This window comes from Lepidochelys kempii, chromosome 6, assembly GCF_965140265.1.
Source record: "Lepidochelys kempii isolate rLepKem1 chromosome 6, rLepKem1.hap2, whole genome shotgun sequence".
Classification (NCBI taxonomy): Eukaryota; Metazoa; Chordata; order Testudines; family Cheloniidae; genus Lepidochelys; species Lepidochelys kempii.
Window position 1 is genome coordinate 11,462,606 of NC_133261.1, and position 15,230 is coordinate 11,477,835.

Below are 15,230 nucleotides of genomic sequence, written 5' to 3' on the forward strand. Positions count from 1 at the left end.
GGGTATTCGGAGACCATCTGTGAGGGACCATCCTTTGATTTCACTCCTGGCACTCTGGCAGGTGAATAGGGAGGAGAGGATAACAAACTCCCTCATCTTCCATGCTAGGCAGGCTTAGCTTCCTTGAGACACTCCCAGCTCAGGAGATTCAGGGAGGCAGTTTCTCCCCCTTAACCATCATGTAAAACCAGTCTCTCAGGGAGTGTGTGTCTCTTCAACATCTCGCTCACCCTCGGTCTTTTGACTGTCCCCTCCCCCCTTCATGGGGGCGGGGGTGATTCAGGCACAGATCCTCAAAGGTTCCCATTGATTTCAGTGGAAGTTAGGAGTTGGAAGTACCTTTGAGGATCTGGATCTCAGCCCTAGGAAGGTGGGTCTGGCTCACCAGAAGTGGGAGGGCAGAGGTCGCTAGTCCTGGGTGTGCATCTCAAGAGCTCTGACCTGGGCTATTGTCCAGCCATGGTTCCTGACTGCCAGGATATGGAACTGACCCGATAGATGCTGCAGTAACCTTCTGTACATTAGGCAGATAAACATCTAGAGCGGCTATAGATTATTACAGGCCACTCCTGATCTGCCCCAGGGCACCTCCTCTGGGCATCAGTGCAGCAATGACTCCCATCTGGCTCCTCTTACAGGTGCCGAGATCCCATGTAGAAGCAAGGAAGAGACTTTGCAGCATGAAAGGGAAGCAGCCAGTTGCAAAGGGAGTGTGTCCTGTAGACTCAAGGGGGGCGATGGCTGGGTGGAAGGGCAGCAGGATCCTGGACCTCTGGGCTCCATTTGCGTGAAGAGTGGTTTGAGCGACGGGTCAGTGGGTGGCATCCCAAGCCCCATCACCTGCCCCATGTGCGGGAAGAGCTTCAGCCGCAGGTCGAACCTCACGAAGCACCAGCGGGTCCACACGGGGGAGCGTCCCTTCTGCTGCACCCAGTGTGGGAAATGCTTCACTCAGAGCTCCAACCTCTGCCGGCACCAGAGCCTCCACGCAGCGGGCGAGGGGCCCTGGCGCTGCCCTGAGTGTGGGGAGAGCTTCACAGGGAGCGCAGGGCTGGCCAGGCACCAAAGAACGCATGTCGTAGGGGAGAGATCCCACTGCTGCCACCAATGTGGGAAAGGCTTTGCCAGCCACTCACTCCTGACCATCCACCGGCGCAGCCACTCGGGGGAACGGCCATTCTCATGTGCCCAGTGCGGGCGCAGCTTTGACCGCAGCTCCCTACTGGTGGAGCACCAGCGCACCCACACTGGGGAGCGCCCCTACCGCTGCCACCAATGCAGCCAGGGCTTCACCCGCGCCACCCACCTCAGCCGGCACCAGCTAATCCACCGTGGCGAGCGACCTCACGGCTGCCCGGAGTGTGGCCGGCGCTTCCGGCTCCGGGCTGCGTTAGTCAAGCACGTGCGGAGCCACACAGGAGAGCGACCCTATAAGTGTGCTGAGTGTGGGGCGGTCTTCGCCAGTGTCTCCTCCCTGGCTCGGCACCGCCGGAGCCACGCCGGCGAGAAGCCCCACTGCTGCCCTGACTGTGGCAAGAGGTTCGGGCAGAGCACTGCCTTCGCTGAGCACTGCCGCACCCACACCGGGGAGCGCCCCTACCGCTGCCTGGAGTGCGGCCGCGCCTTCGCCGGCAGCTCCAACTTCATCCGGCACCAGAGAGTCCACACCGGGGAGCGGCCCTACCAGTGCCAGGGCTGCGGCCGCACCTTCCGGGTCAGCTCCAACCTGGCCAGGCACCAGAGGACTCACCACCAGGGGCTGGTGGCCACTGAGTGTGGAGATACTCCCTTGCTGGGACAGGCAGGACAGAGCTAGGGCCACTGGGGGCATGGGCCAAGCTAGGGCCACTGGGGGCAAGCCAAAGGCCAGGGGAGCTGGACAGGGCTGGGCCATTGCAGGTGTAGGCTGAGGTGGAGCTGAAGGCCGGGCGGGGGCTGGCTGGGGCTGGGCCATGGCGGGCATAGGCCGAGGTGGAGCCAAAGGCTGGGGGGGGTTGGTTGGGGCTGGGCCATGTCAAGTGTAGGCTGAGGTGGAACCAAAGGCCAGGGGTGTGGGTTGGGGCTGGGGCCATGGCAGGCGTAAGCTGCGATGGTCAGAGCACAAGGCAGGAGCAAGTGGCTGGATTCTCTGCAGCCCTGAGCCAAGCAACACCCCATGGAGCAGGATCAGATGGCCTCAGGGAAGGTGGCTCCTCCATCTTGCCACACCAGCCCTCTCTTCCCTGCCATGGTGCTGAACTCTCCGTCCAGTAGGAAGCGCTGCCTCCTAAACCCTCCTCCTACCATTACTGCCAACTTAGGCCAGGCCTGCTGGGGCAGAGCTCTCTCCTTTCATCCCCCCAAGGAAGAAAGGGCCAGTGTTGGCCCCTGGCTCCAGTCTGCTGCTCACAGGGCTGCGCCATGGCGACAAACTCAGAGGTGCCCCAGGGGCAATCCTGCCCTAGGAGAGCTGCCCGTCTTTGCTGTATGGACCGGCATCAGGCAGGCTGGGCCCTGCCCACAGTGCCGCAGGTCTCCGTGGGTTGTGTGCCACCCCCCGCCCCGAGCCAATGCCGCTTGAGCCGCAGCAGGTTTCTTGATATTAAAAACAAAAGCCTGTGGTTCCCAGGTGAAACGTGGGGTCGGCCGACACACTGAGCCCCGGAGCTGCCTGCTGAGCCATGCTCATCCTCGTTGCACTTGTCAAACCAACCCAAATAGCTTTCTTCGACAGGGTACCAAGTCTCGTGGATGGGGGGACGTGGTATATCTTGATTTTAGTAAAGCTTTTGATACTGTCCTGCATGATCTTATAAATAAACGGGAAATACAACCTAGATGGAGCTACTATAAGGTGGGTGCAAAACTGGTTGGAAAACCATTCCCAGAGAGTAGTTATCAGCGGTTCACAGTCATGCTGGAAGGTCCTAACGAGTGGGGTCCCACAGGGATCAGTTCTGGGTCCGGTTCTTCATCAATGATTTAGATAATGGCATAGAGAGTACACTTATAAAGTTTGCGGATGGTACTAAACTAGGAAGGATTGCAAGTGCTTTGGAGGACCGGATTAAAATTCAAAACGATCTGGACAAACTGGAGAAATGGTCTGAAGTAAATAGGATGAAATTCAATAAGGACAAATGCAAAGTACTCCACTTAGGAAGGAACAATCAGTTGCACACATACAAAATGGGAAATGACTGCCTAGGAAGGAGTACTGCGAGAAGGGATCTGGGGGTCATAGTGGACCACAAACTAAATACGAGTCAATAATGCTGTTGCAAAAAAAGCGAACATCATTCTGGGATGTATTAGCAGGAGTGTTGTAAACAAGACACGAGAAGTAATTCTGCCACTCTAATTAGGCCTCAACTTGTGTCCAGGTCTGGGCACCACATTTCAGGAAGGACGTGGACAATTTGAGGAGAGTCCAGAGAAGATCAACAAAAATGATTAAAGGTCTATAAAATATGACCTACGAGGGAAGATTGAAAAAATTGGGTTTGTTTAGTCTGGAAAAGAGAAGACTGAGAGGGGACATGATAACCGTTTTCAAGTATGTAAAAGGTGGTTACCAGGAGGAGGAAGAAAAATTGTTTTTTCTTAACCACTGAGGCTAGGACAAGAAGCAATGGGCTTCAGTTGCAGCAAGGGAAGTTTAGGTTGGACATTAGCAAAAACTTCCTAACTGTCAGGGTGGTTAGGCACTGGAATAAATTGCCTAGGGAGGTTGTGGAATCTCCATCATTGGAGATTTTTAAGAACAGGTTAGACAAACCTGTCAGGGATGGTCTGGACAATTAGTCCTGCCTCAAGTGCAGGGGACTGGACTAGTTGACCTCTTGAGGTCCCTTCCAGTTCTATGATTCTGTGATGGTTGTGGTGGTCCCTTCCGGACTGCTGTCCAAGCAGGGTCACCTGTATTGCCCTCTGCATGCTCATAACACTCAGGTCTGCATGAAGACAAGGGCAGTAATCCAATCTTATACTTCCGCCAGTGGCCTGCAGGGGTCAGGCATGACGTTTTCCCCCCAGCGGCACAATTGGGCAATGGATTCTGGGTTATTTGTTTTATTCACCTTTCTCTGTATCATTAGGGATTGACCACATCTGGAGGTAGGACACCGGAGGGTGGACCAGTGCTCAGAGCTGATGTGCCTTGTTTGCATGCTCATGGTATAACTGCTCACCAAATTTGTGGTCAGGAATGAATTCCCCCCCAGGTCATGCTGGCAGGGAGAGCGCACACCATTCCTGGAAGTACTGGAATATCCAGTACTCTGGGGAGGTGTGAGTGACCACCCTATCTCCCCCAACTCTAATCCCCTAGACGCCACTCCCTTTGCAGAGCTAGGCCTAGAACCAGGAGTCCTGACTTCCTGCATCCCTACTTAACCCACTAGACCCCACTCCCTTCGCAGAGCTGGGGATAGAAACCAGGAATCCTGGCTCCCACCTCTAACTCACTAGACCCCATTTCCTTCCCAGAGCTGGGAATAATTGGATCAATGGAGATGGGGTCTGCTCCTGAAATGGATGCTCTGACAGGGAGCATTTCTGGGGGGTTGCTCTTTCAGGGAGACAATGTCAGTATAGCAGGAAGGCACAGTGTTATAGAGGGGGTGGGGAGCTGGCTCCGGGGGTCTCCGGGGTGCGGGTGAGGTCTGGCTGGCACATAGCTCTGGCACATTCACTCTGAACAGCAGTGGTGCGTGTGGGGGAGATCTGGGTCTGAGCCCCATTCCGATGTGGGAAGGATCTGTTTGTGCTGAGGTTGGAAGGGAGCAGCTGAATCCAGTCTGGCTGAATGCCACGATGCTGCTAGGGGGCGGGGACGAGCTGCCCACGTGTCAGACCCAGGAGACCAGTTATGATGTGTTGGGAACCTGAGCTGGAGATGCCCTGAGAATTCACAGCATCTGACAGCTCACTGCATGGATCACAACTGCACAGACATTCCTGTACTGCTTACTCCCATCCCTAGACTGGGAATAGAACCCAAGAGTTCAGACTCTGCACCCTCACCAGCTCCACATTCTCTCAGTAGCTTTGACAGCGTGGTCTAGCCGCAAGGACACTGGCCTGGGAATTAAACCTGCTGAGGGATTGTGAATCGGACTGTTTACACCTTTTTACACCTGTTTACTTCTTTTTTGTTCTTTTGGGAAATCAAGTGACTGAGCAGCAGTTTGGAGAAAAGATGTCTGAGTTAAAATTGTTAAACAACAACAAAAACCACCAAAGAAAGAAAGAAACAAATAAAAACTCGACCAAGAACCAGGACAAAAATGCAGGGAACTTCTTATGGAAATGGCAAGTCTTATTAATTGAATAAAGAGAGAAAAATAGGAACCCACATGTAACTGACCCAGACAGGATTTAGGGCAAGGTGCAAACAAAAGAGGGACTGAAAAAGATATTCCAAAGGAAAAAAGTTTGGAAGAGGGTTTGGCAAGTAGAAAACATTAAAGCCTCCAAATGCAGCTTGGTAACATCCAAGTCCCACCTCCTCATGAGATTAGGGTTGCCAATTTTGTTTCGACTTATTCCGGGAGGTTTCATCATGACATAATCTTTAATTAAAGATGAATCTTTAATTCCTGGAGACTCCAGGACAATCCTGGAAGAATGGCAACCCTACATCAGATGCTAGCAGTTGTTGCTAAACCCACAGATAAATATAACCTATGACGGGCACAGGTGAGGTTAATAACAAATATCCCTTAATTTACTGCATCATTGTTAGAGTCCTTGAGTTAAAAGCAAAATTCAACCTCTAGGGCAGAGTTAAGGTCATGAGTGCACATCCCTCCATTTCTGACGGCACTGTTAGAATGCTGTAGCTAAAAGTGAACAAATACCGCAGATATTTGGGAGTTCGGACTTAATACCTTCTGCCAAGATTTTCAGAAGTGACTAGAGATTTTGAGGCTGTGTGTGCCCCAGCTCAATACCTTAAAGGGGGCCTGATTTTGGGAAGAAAAGTGCTCAACCCTTTATTCAGAATCAAGCCCTTTTAAAGATGTCCCAAACCTTTTAGGCTACAGAGGTCCAATCCTGAAAGGATCATAGCAATTACGGCTTCTATCAACACTTCACAAGAAGCAGCCAGGTCCTGGATGCATCTGCGAAGAGATTCTTAGGTGCCTCTAAAGTGGCACCTAATAAATATGGTTATGGAGGATTCAGGAAAGAAGAGTTTAACCCAAACATTGTCTAAATTGGGATTTGTGCTGATTCCAGCTGCTCGTCATGTATCTGTCCCAATGTAAACCCCTAAGGAAGACTATGGAAATCATTACTTCTATTGGTGCAGGGGATGTCTTGAATTGGGGCAGATTTCCAGCATACAAAAGATCTTGAAATCCCCTCAGGAAATCTGATCTAGAACTTGTTAAAATAACGAAATTTTTCACCATGAAAAATTTCATTTTTTTGAGAAAGAAAAGAAAGAAAGAAATGTAAAAACATTTTATTTTCAAATCACAATTTCGGTCTGGATTTTCAAAGAAAAAAGTTTTCAATTTGGGGACTTTTGAGTTATTTTTCTCTCCCCTCCTTTTTTCCTCACTGCAAATGATGGGTGAAAGTAGAAGTGAGACAGAAAGCGTGCTTGATGAGAGGAGAGCAAAGCAAAAAAAATCCAATTTGAAATTAAACAAAAATGTGCATTTTGTGATCACCAGTCAAAATTTTTTGTTGAAAATAACGTTTTCATGAGAAAAACTCCATTTTTCACTAAACTTCATTTTTTGCCAGGAATATGTTTTGCTTACAAAATATCAATTCACTCTGATTAATTTAATCCCATTGAATTTAGAAACCAAATTCTCTTCAACTCCTTTGAAAAATCCCAGCTGGGAAGGCTAACTCCTAACATCCAAATCCAAGTGGTGGAGTCCTAACAACAGTAGCTCAGTCTTTAACAAAACACTTCCTGAAAGGCGGAGTTAAGGTTATTAATGGCTATCCATTAGGGATCTGGGGCAAAAATTGGGGGTTGGTCCTGCTTTGAACAGGGGGTTGGACTAGGTGACCTCCTGAGGTCCCTTCCAAGCCTGATATTCTATGATTCTATGATCCCTTAATTTGTGATACTATTCTTAGAATCCTGCAGTTAACAAAGTTTTTTGCCTGTGGAAAACAAACCTTTCCTTGGTTTTTATTGTTCATTTTTTGTTTTGTGTTTTAACAAATAAAACAAAAAGTGTACGTTGTTATTTCTAATCTTCCCTAAGTACTATTTTTAAGTGTTAGTTTTCTAAAAAATTAAATACATAAAAGTTTTGGGAAAAGAATGGAGGAAAATGTTAATTTTCATATTACAAATATATATACATAATATATATAAAACCAGGGAGGTTAAGCAAATAGGAGTGACACTTCCAAAAAGTCTTGAAAAGCAAGGAGCCAATTCCATTGTGATGTGTTGTTTATTCTTGTATATCCAACTCATGGGGTCTCAGCCCCCAAAGGTGATTGTTACAGGATCTGAAGGAATTTGGGCACATGACTCTCTTCCAAAGCTGATCAAATGCTGGTCTGTCCCGTCCCCGTCCCCACCCCCTTTTTTTTTTTTTTTTGGACAAAACAGATATTTTCCCCCCCTAGAAATTTCCATTCCACGGAAAGGTTGATGGGATTCATTGAAAAATACCTGGAAACTGTTTGGGTTTTAAGGGGGAGGGATAGCTCAGTGGTTTGAGCATTGGCCTGCTAAACCCAGGCTTGTGAGTTCAATCCTTGAGGGGGGCCATTTAGGGATCAGGGGCAAAAATTGGGGATTGGTCCTGCTTTGACCAGGGGGTTGGACTAGATGACCTCCTGAGGTCCCTTCCCACCCTGATATTCTATGAACCCAAATTTTCTCACCTTTAGGTTTGTTGACAAAAACCCTGAACATTTTCCACAAACGTTTAGATGAAAAATTTCAAGGAAACACATTTTTCCCAACCTTGTTTTCATTAAAAAATTTATGGGGACACACAAATCATTTCCTGACCAGCTCTTATCCGTTAGACCCAATCCCAACCCAAATGCATGATCCCATGCTACCCTGAGCTAAAGGGGTAACTCCCCCAGCTGTGAGTGAGCAGTGGGATGTTGTAGTAGCCAGGGCTGTGCACTAGAGGGAGACATGGCCACAGGCATTAAGCCCACGAATTACACCTGAGCCTTAGAATCCTGGCTATAAATTCAGCCTCTGGTGGATTCCTAAACCCTTCACAACTGTGAGACACATGAACAAATTCCACCAACTCCATTGGGATTGGAGCAGGTTCACAAATGCCTCCAAAATTTAACCCCACCAGCCTGGCCACTCTAAGCATTCACAAATCATGAGTCAGCCCCCAGAATAATCATGGCTTGAAAACATCATGAGATGTTGAAAATCATAAATGTAAGGGTCTGTCCCAACCATGAGGATCAGAAAATTCAGAAATCAGATCTTTCTCCCCAACCATGAGGATCAGAAAATGACTTTTTTAAAAAGCTGAGATTTTCCTATAGTCACAAGACTTTTGGGGGGAAAATATCACCAACAATTTTGATTAAAAGAAAAAAGGTGTCTTGTTCCAGAACCAAATTGACTTAGTGAAACTGTTTTTCTTTCTGTCCCTTGATCAGCTCTAGCACTACACCTGCTCCCTGTCCCTCTCTAGTGGCTGGATAAAGGATTACAAGTCTGTATCACCCTCTTGGCCTGGTAACTCAAGTAACAGAGGAGTCCCGGGTTCAATCCCCACCCAGGGCAGCCAGGGAATGGAGGGGCTTAGTTCGCAGGTGGGGAGGGGAGTTCATTATCACCATCGTCCACCACAATAACAGTGGCATGGAACTTCTGATGCTGCGCCAGCTGCGAGGGAAAGCAGAACCCTTTGCCGCATTGGTGGCAGCGGTGGGGCCGCTCCCCGGTGTGGATGGCCTGGTGTTGCACCAGGTTGGAGCTCTGGGCAAAGGTGCGGCCACACTGCCCACAGGCAAAGGGCCGCTCACCGCTATGGGTCAGTTGGTGCTTGCGCAGCACCTTGCCATCAGCGAAGCCCTTGCCGCATTGGTGGCAGCAGTAGGGCCGCTCCCCACTGTGCAGCCGCTGGTGCCTCAAGAAGCTGGAGCTATCACTGAAGGCCCGGCCACATTTCGGGCACTTGTATGGGCGCTCCCCAGTATGGGTGCGCAGGTGCTGTGTCAGGTTGGAGCTCTGGGCAAACGCCTTGCCGCATTGGTGGCAGCGGTGGGGTTTCTCACCAGTGTGGACTCGCTGATGCTGTGTGAGGTGTGAACTCATGCTGAAAGTCTTCCCACACTCAGTGCACCGGAAGGGCCGCTCCCCGGTGTGGATCCTCAGGTGCTTAAGGAGCGGCGATCGGTCCACAAAGCCCTTGTGGCACTGGGGACAGCGGTGGGGGTTGTCAGGGCTATGGAGCCGCTGGTGTTTGGCCAACTGGGAGTGCAGACAGAACCCCTTCCCGCACTGTGGGCAGATGAAAGGCTTCTCCGCCAGGTGGGTCTTCTGGTGCTGCGTCAGGTTGGAGCTCTGGCTGAACCCTTTGCCACACTGGTGGCAGCGGTGGGGTTTCTCGCCAGTGTGCGTGTACCGGTGCTCAATCAGGTGTGCCCGACGGCCGAATGCCCTCCCACAGTCGGGGCAGCGGTAAGGTCGCTCCCCAGCATGGGTGCGTCGGTGCTGGGCCAGCCGGGAGCTGTCGGCGAAGCTGCGCCCACAGCTGGGGCAACAGTAGGGGCGTTCGCCTGTGTGGGTACGGGCATGCTTGGTGAGCGACGAGCTGTCCACAAAGCCTTTGCCACACTGGGGGCAGGTGTAGGGGCGCTCTCCCGTGTGGGTCCTGCCGTGCTTAACTAGGGACGAGCTGTCGGCGAAGCCTTTGCCGCAGTCGACACAGCGGTAAGGGCGCTCACCTGTGTGCATGCGCCGATGCTGCACCAGGTGAGAGGGCCAGGTGAAGGCTTTGCCGCAGTCGGCACATTTGTAGGGTTTCCCTGAGTTGGCAGCGGGGAGCGTCATTGGTGGCCATTCCTGGTCGGGGCTGGGGGACAACTCCCACTCGGACCCGCTTGACAGCGCCCCGTCCTCCGGGCCAGGACTCCCCTCCTTGTCTCTGCTCTGCACCTCGTCGCCAGCTGGAACAACATGGAAACAGATCACCACTCACGGGGCTGAAAAACCGTCTCCCAACCCACCCTCTAGAGATGGAGCTGGCTGGGAGCCCGTGTCCCAGCATGACACGCAGGCTAGGAGAGGGATTGTGGGCTGAAATCCAGGATGTGCTGGAGTCCAGAGTGCAGCTCCCATAGGGCTTATGAGGCATGCTTTTTTTAACAATGAGTGTAATCAACCATAGGGACAACCTACCAAGGGTTGTGGCGGATTCTCCATGACAAGATTTAAAGCAAGTGTGGCGGTTTTTCTAAAAGATCAGGCCTAGTTCAAACAGGAATTAACTCAGGGAAATTCTCTGGCCTGTGTGATACAGCAGAGACTAGATAATCACAGTGGTCCCTTCTGGCCTTGGAATCCATGATTCCATGGGCTACAATGGGGTCAGGACTTCACCTGTGGATGTCAAGGCCAGAAGAGCCCATTGTGCCCATCCAGTCCAGCCTGAGAACCCAGGCCAGAGAACTTCAACCAGTATCAAGATCCTTGGCTGTATAACTTCATAGATTCCAAGGCCACAAGAGACCATTGTGATCATCTAGTCTGACCTTCTGTGTAACACAGGCCAAAGACCTGCCCCCAAATCATTCCTTGGGCAGAGCTTTTAGAAAAGCATCTAAACTTGATTTTAAAACGGTCAGGGATAGAGAATCCACCATGACCCTTAGTAAATTGTTCCAATGGTTCATTACTCTCAATGGTAAAAATTTACACCTTCCTTCCAGCCTGAATTTGTCTAAGCTTCAACTCCCAACCACTGGATTGTGTTAGACCTTTCTCTATCCCAGTGTAGACTTATAGACTGTGGTCAAGTCACTCCTTAACCGTCTCTTTACTAAATTAAATAGATTGAGCTTCTGGAGTCTCTCACTATAAGGCAGGTTTCCTAATCATTTAATCATTCTTGTGGCTCTTCTCTGAAACCCTCTCCAATTTTTAAGCATCCTTCTTGGATTGTGGACACCAGAACTGGACACAGAATTCTAAGAGCAGATGGATCAATGACAAATACAGAGATACAATAACCTCTCTGCTTCTCTTAGAGATTCCCTTGTGTATGCATCCAAGGATTGCACTAGCCCCTTTGGCCACAGCCAATGTTTACTAGAGGGGAATTAACCCCTAGGATTCTCCAAAAGATGAGTACACCTGGGGTAGATGGGCAGAGAGATGAACCTGGATGGAGATAGCCTGACAGGGTTCTGTAACTCGCCAATGTAGCCCAGTTTGTGAGTTGTGTACACTTCTATAGCAATCACTGTTAGCATGATCTGCCAACCAAGAATTAATTTAAGGCCAGCAGGGCCCATCATAACCATCCAGTCCACCCTCCAATGGCTATTAGCCAAGATAGTTAGAGATGCAACCCCATGCTCTGGGTGTCCCTAAACCTCTGGCTGACAGAAGCTGGGACTGGACAACAGGGGATGGATCACTCAATAAGTTGCCCTGTTCTGTTCATTCCCTCTGAAGCATCTGGCATCTGCCACTGTCAGAAGACAGGATACTGGGCAACATTGACCATTGGTCTGACCAGTCTGGCCATTGTTGTGTTCTCCTGCCTCACCTAACTCCCCAGCGATTCCTTCCTCCACCCAGTAACTCCTGGCTGAGCGACACGTGCCTATTTAACTGGAGAAATCTGAGAAACATTTTGTTTGACAAATCTGAGAATTCACAAGGCCCAAAAAGTTGGTTCCACTTTATCATAAGGCTCCATCTATAAATGATTCCTCGATGTCTTAAAGAACGGTGACTGAATAGATAGAGTGCCCAGCAGCTCAATACGCTCCTGAAACCCATGGGGTATAATTATTATTACTATTAGTCTGATTTATTTGTATTACTGTAGCACTTAGGAGCCCAAGTGGTGGACCAAGACCTCCTTGTCCTAGGCACTATACAAACACCGAACAAAACCATCTACACACCTTCCAGCGCTTATAATCATCCACCACACGTGCCTGTTCCATGCTTTCAACAGCTGGGCCTCGGTGATTAACACTTTACCTGTCATTTATAAACAGAATCGCTATATAAAGTGTGTCTGAAAAAACAAATCCATCCAGTATGTCTCAGATTACTTATCCAGCTGGAGTCACAACTGACCCCGTCACATTGATGTGGCAGCTCTTGGTTCCCGTGCTGAACTGGACGAGATGAGGCAGGAGTGGATAGGCTCACTGTGTCCTGGGGAGCCAGGGTTAGTTAGGAAGTGTCTCTCACCTGTGCCTGCAGGGACGGGGCTGTCACTGGAGCACTGGGGATCCAGCGTGCACGGCTCTACCTCTGGCTCCATCTGGGACTCACGGCTGGTCTGGGGGTTGGGAATCCGGCCCTGAGGACAGAAAAGAGGGGCTGGGTTAAACAGCTGTTACAAAGGACGCTCTGTTTCAGAGTAACAGCCGTGTTAGTCTGTATTCGCAAAAAGAAAAGGAGGACTTGTGGCACCTTAGAGACTAACCAATTTATTAGAGCATAAGCTTTCGTGAGCTACAGCTCACTTCCTCAGATGCTCTGTGAGTTTGAGGGACTGGAGGGACATATGATGGCGGGACATGGCAAAAAGGGTCAGGGGACCCGTGGGCACAGCAGGGGGGGTCCTGAAGACAAAACGTCTGGGTGGAAGAAGCGCTAATGTGACAGGCAATGGGGATCAAAGGAGGGATCTTGGCTGCCTGCTGTAGTTAGGCCCAAAACAGATGTGGCCAGCTCAAGGAGAGAAGTCCTCCCTGGGCCCAGCTACTGCCTCTGGGAGAGGTGCATAAGCGACATCCCTTCCAGCGCTGCAGGAAGCGCCTCTGCTCCGGAGTTCCCAGGACAGCGCGGTCCCTGTGCCCCTGCAGTGTGGACGTGCCCCGAGCGCAGCCACACTCCGCCGCAGGGGCTGGAACGGAGACGCCTCGAGCGGGGCCCCTGCGCGCGGCCCCGGGGGCTCAGCAGAGAGCCCCGGGAGCGGGGGAGCTTGGAGCTTCCTTGGGACCAGCTGGCTGGGAGCCGGGAATCTGCCTGGTCCCAGCCACAGGGCAGCTCCGCCCCCCCCGGCCCTGCGGCCGCTTCCTCCGGGCAGCGATTTCCTCCCTCCCGCCCCAGAGCCGCGTCTCCGCCGCGCCCCGCTCACCGCCCTGCCGGGGCCCGGGGCTGCAGCCGGGGACTCGCCCTGCGCACACACAGGCCGGGAGCCGGGCTGGGGACCCAAGTGTCGGCCGGGGCTGGCACAGGAAGGTCCCTCTAGTTATTACGTCCCCCTGCCGGGCCGGCTTCTCCGGCTCTGAGCTGGGATGAGGAACTCGCTGGGTTTAACCCATCCCTCCCCAGGCGGCAAGGGGGCGGGTGTCTCTCCCTCTCGGGCCTCTGGCTGCCTGCGGGAGCGAGCGGCTGGGTCCGCACAGGGTGTCACGTGGCTCATCAACGTGGGTGCCAACCCCAGGGCAGAGGGACGCAGGCCCGGGCCCAGACCCCAGACCGGTTGTGTGTTCTGTACCTCAGATGTCACCAAGCAAGTGTCAGAGGTGAACTCCTCAAGCCCTAGAATAACTGGCGTCACTGGCAGTTGCCCTGGGCACTCTGGCTAGCCTGCCACCCCGGGCAAACCTGCTTTTGTGCGAGAGGGTCCCTTACCCCAAAAATCACAACAATATTCAGGTTTCAGAGTAGCAGCCGTGTCAGTCTGTGTTCGCAAAAAGAAAAGGAGTATTTGTGGCACCTTAGAGACTAACCAATTTATTTGAGCATAAGCTTTCGTGAGCTACAGCCCTGAGCTGCAGCTCAGGAAAGCTTATGCTCAAATAAATTGGTTAGTCTCTAAGGTGCCAGAAGTCCTCCTTTCCTTTTAACAATATTCAGGCTACTGGCAGTCCCAAAGGACCAGTCACTTACCCCAGGTCAGTTGCACCTTAGATCTTCCCCCAAAGATAACACTTGTAGCCAATCCTTTAATTAACTAAAGATTTATTAACTAAAAAAAGGAAACAGGAGAGTTGTTCACTGTGAAAGTAGAATGAATTATATTGAAATTATAATTCATTAAAGAAATGCTACTTGAAGGGTTTGTTGAAATATAGTTGTCAGGAAGAGAAACATTAAGGAGTGTGAGACAATGGGTCCTCAAGCTAATTAACTTAGAGCTTCTACTGAGCTAGGAGATTGGTAAAGGTTAGTATGCAAATAAGATATGCATGTATATTTGTCAGTTTTTGCTTCCTTTTGTCTCTTATGTTAAATTGGCTTTGGCTTACCTGTATAAATAAGTTAGCTTGAACCTCAGAGCGGGGCTCACATATCTGGGTGCATTGGCAAAGCGCTTTGCTAATAAACAGAGTGGGCTGACAAATTATGTGAGTCCTGAATCTGACTTTGACATCACAAAGTTGAAGCCGGTAACTTACACACACAAATGAGTTACAGTCTTAGGTTCCAAAAGGTGATAAAAATCTGTTGTAATGTGCAAGCACTATAAATCCTCTGGAGCTAAGCAGCTTGCTTCAACTCAGTAATATCGCCCTCTCTGCATTCCAAGCAGCAGAGTGATGACAATTTCTTCTTGAGGGGGATTTGATTCCCTTCCCCCAGAGTTCAGACCCTGCTGGGACAAGCGCATGTCCCCTTTTTGTGGGGAAAACAATCAACAAAGTATTTTGGTTCCACTCCACAATGGTTTGTCTGGTGTCTATGGGCCTTCTTTTGTTGGGCAGGAGGTGACACCTCTCGTGGTAAACGAGTATCGCACACGTGGTATTGCTTGTCTCCTGACTGTAAGGGTTTCCAGTTTCATAGCAAACACTTTAATAGTTACAGAGCAAACACTTAAATATTACCTTATAATAGAAGATTCAGATATTATAATTGAGATCAATGCCTGCAGCAACTCACAAGCATTTTATAAAGTCCCCAAACACAGAACACATTTCTATGAAGCTAATATATATTTTAACAATGCTAACACACAGGCGAACCGGTCTGGTTTCCAGCTATGCATCTGTCAGTATTCAGTGAGGCCTAGGGGCCTTGGCATGAGCTGGCACCTTGTCTATTGGTGTCACAGCACTGTTCTCACAAAGGTCTATCGGGG

At 50.5% G+C, this 15,230-nt stretch overlaps 3 protein-coding genes across 6 annotated transcripts in view; 2 read left to right on the forward strand and 1 right to left on the reverse strand.

Annotated features, from left to right (window-relative positions):
- LOC140913056 (uncharacterized) overlaps positions 1-15,230 on the forward strand; it is a 35,801-nt gene that overhangs the window by 14,857 nt on the left and 5,714 nt on the right. The window lies entirely within an intron of this gene.
- LOC140913692 (uncharacterized) lies at positions 557-7,199 on the forward strand. The gene has a single exon (XM_073350496.1). The coding sequence runs from the start codon at positions 848-850 to the stop codon at positions 1,814-1,816; it is 969 nt and encodes a 322-aa protein (XP_073206597.1). The 5' UTR covers positions 557-847; the 3' UTR covers positions 1,817-7,199.
- On the reverse strand, positions 6,437-13,465 carry LOC140913672 (uncharacterized). 4 transcript variants are annotated; one of them, XM_073350450.1, is made up of 3 exons: positions 13,281-13,465; positions 12,386-12,497; positions 6,437-10,122 (listed from the first exon to the last, which is right to left on the reverse strand). In XM_073350450.1, the coding sequence occupies exons 2-3, from the start codon at positions 12,456-12,458 to the stop codon at positions 8,753-8,755; spliced, it is 1,443 nt and encodes a 480-aa protein (XP_073206551.1). In that variant the 5' UTR covers positions 12,459-12,497; positions 13,281-13,465; the 3' UTR covers positions 6,437-8,752. The 4 variants fall into 4 exon arrangements, with proteins under 4 accessions (XP_073206551.1, XP_073206554.1, XP_073206553.1 ...); XM_073350453.1 differs by lacking the exon at positions 13,281-13,465 and adding an exon at positions 12,091-12,169 and having other exon boundaries at positions 12,386-12,473; XM_073350452.1 differs by lacking the exon at positions 13,281-13,465 and adding an exon at positions 12,091-12,169 and having other exon boundaries at positions 12,269-12,472.

Bases quoted from the DNA above. Each gene is read 5' to 3' on its own strand.
- LOC140913692 (XM_073350496.1), top strand. From the start codon at position 848: ATGTGCGGGAAGAGCTTCAGCCGCAGGTCGAACCTCACGAAGCACCAG.
- LOC140913672 (XM_073350450.1), bottom strand. From the start codon at position 12,458: ATGGAGCCAGAGGTAGAGCCGTGCACGCTGGATCCCCAGTGCTCCAGT. The intron at 10,123-12,385 runs GTGAGAGACACT...ATGTTGTTCCAG, and splicing joins CCCCGTCCCTGCAGGCACAG to CTGGCGACGAGGTGCAGAGC.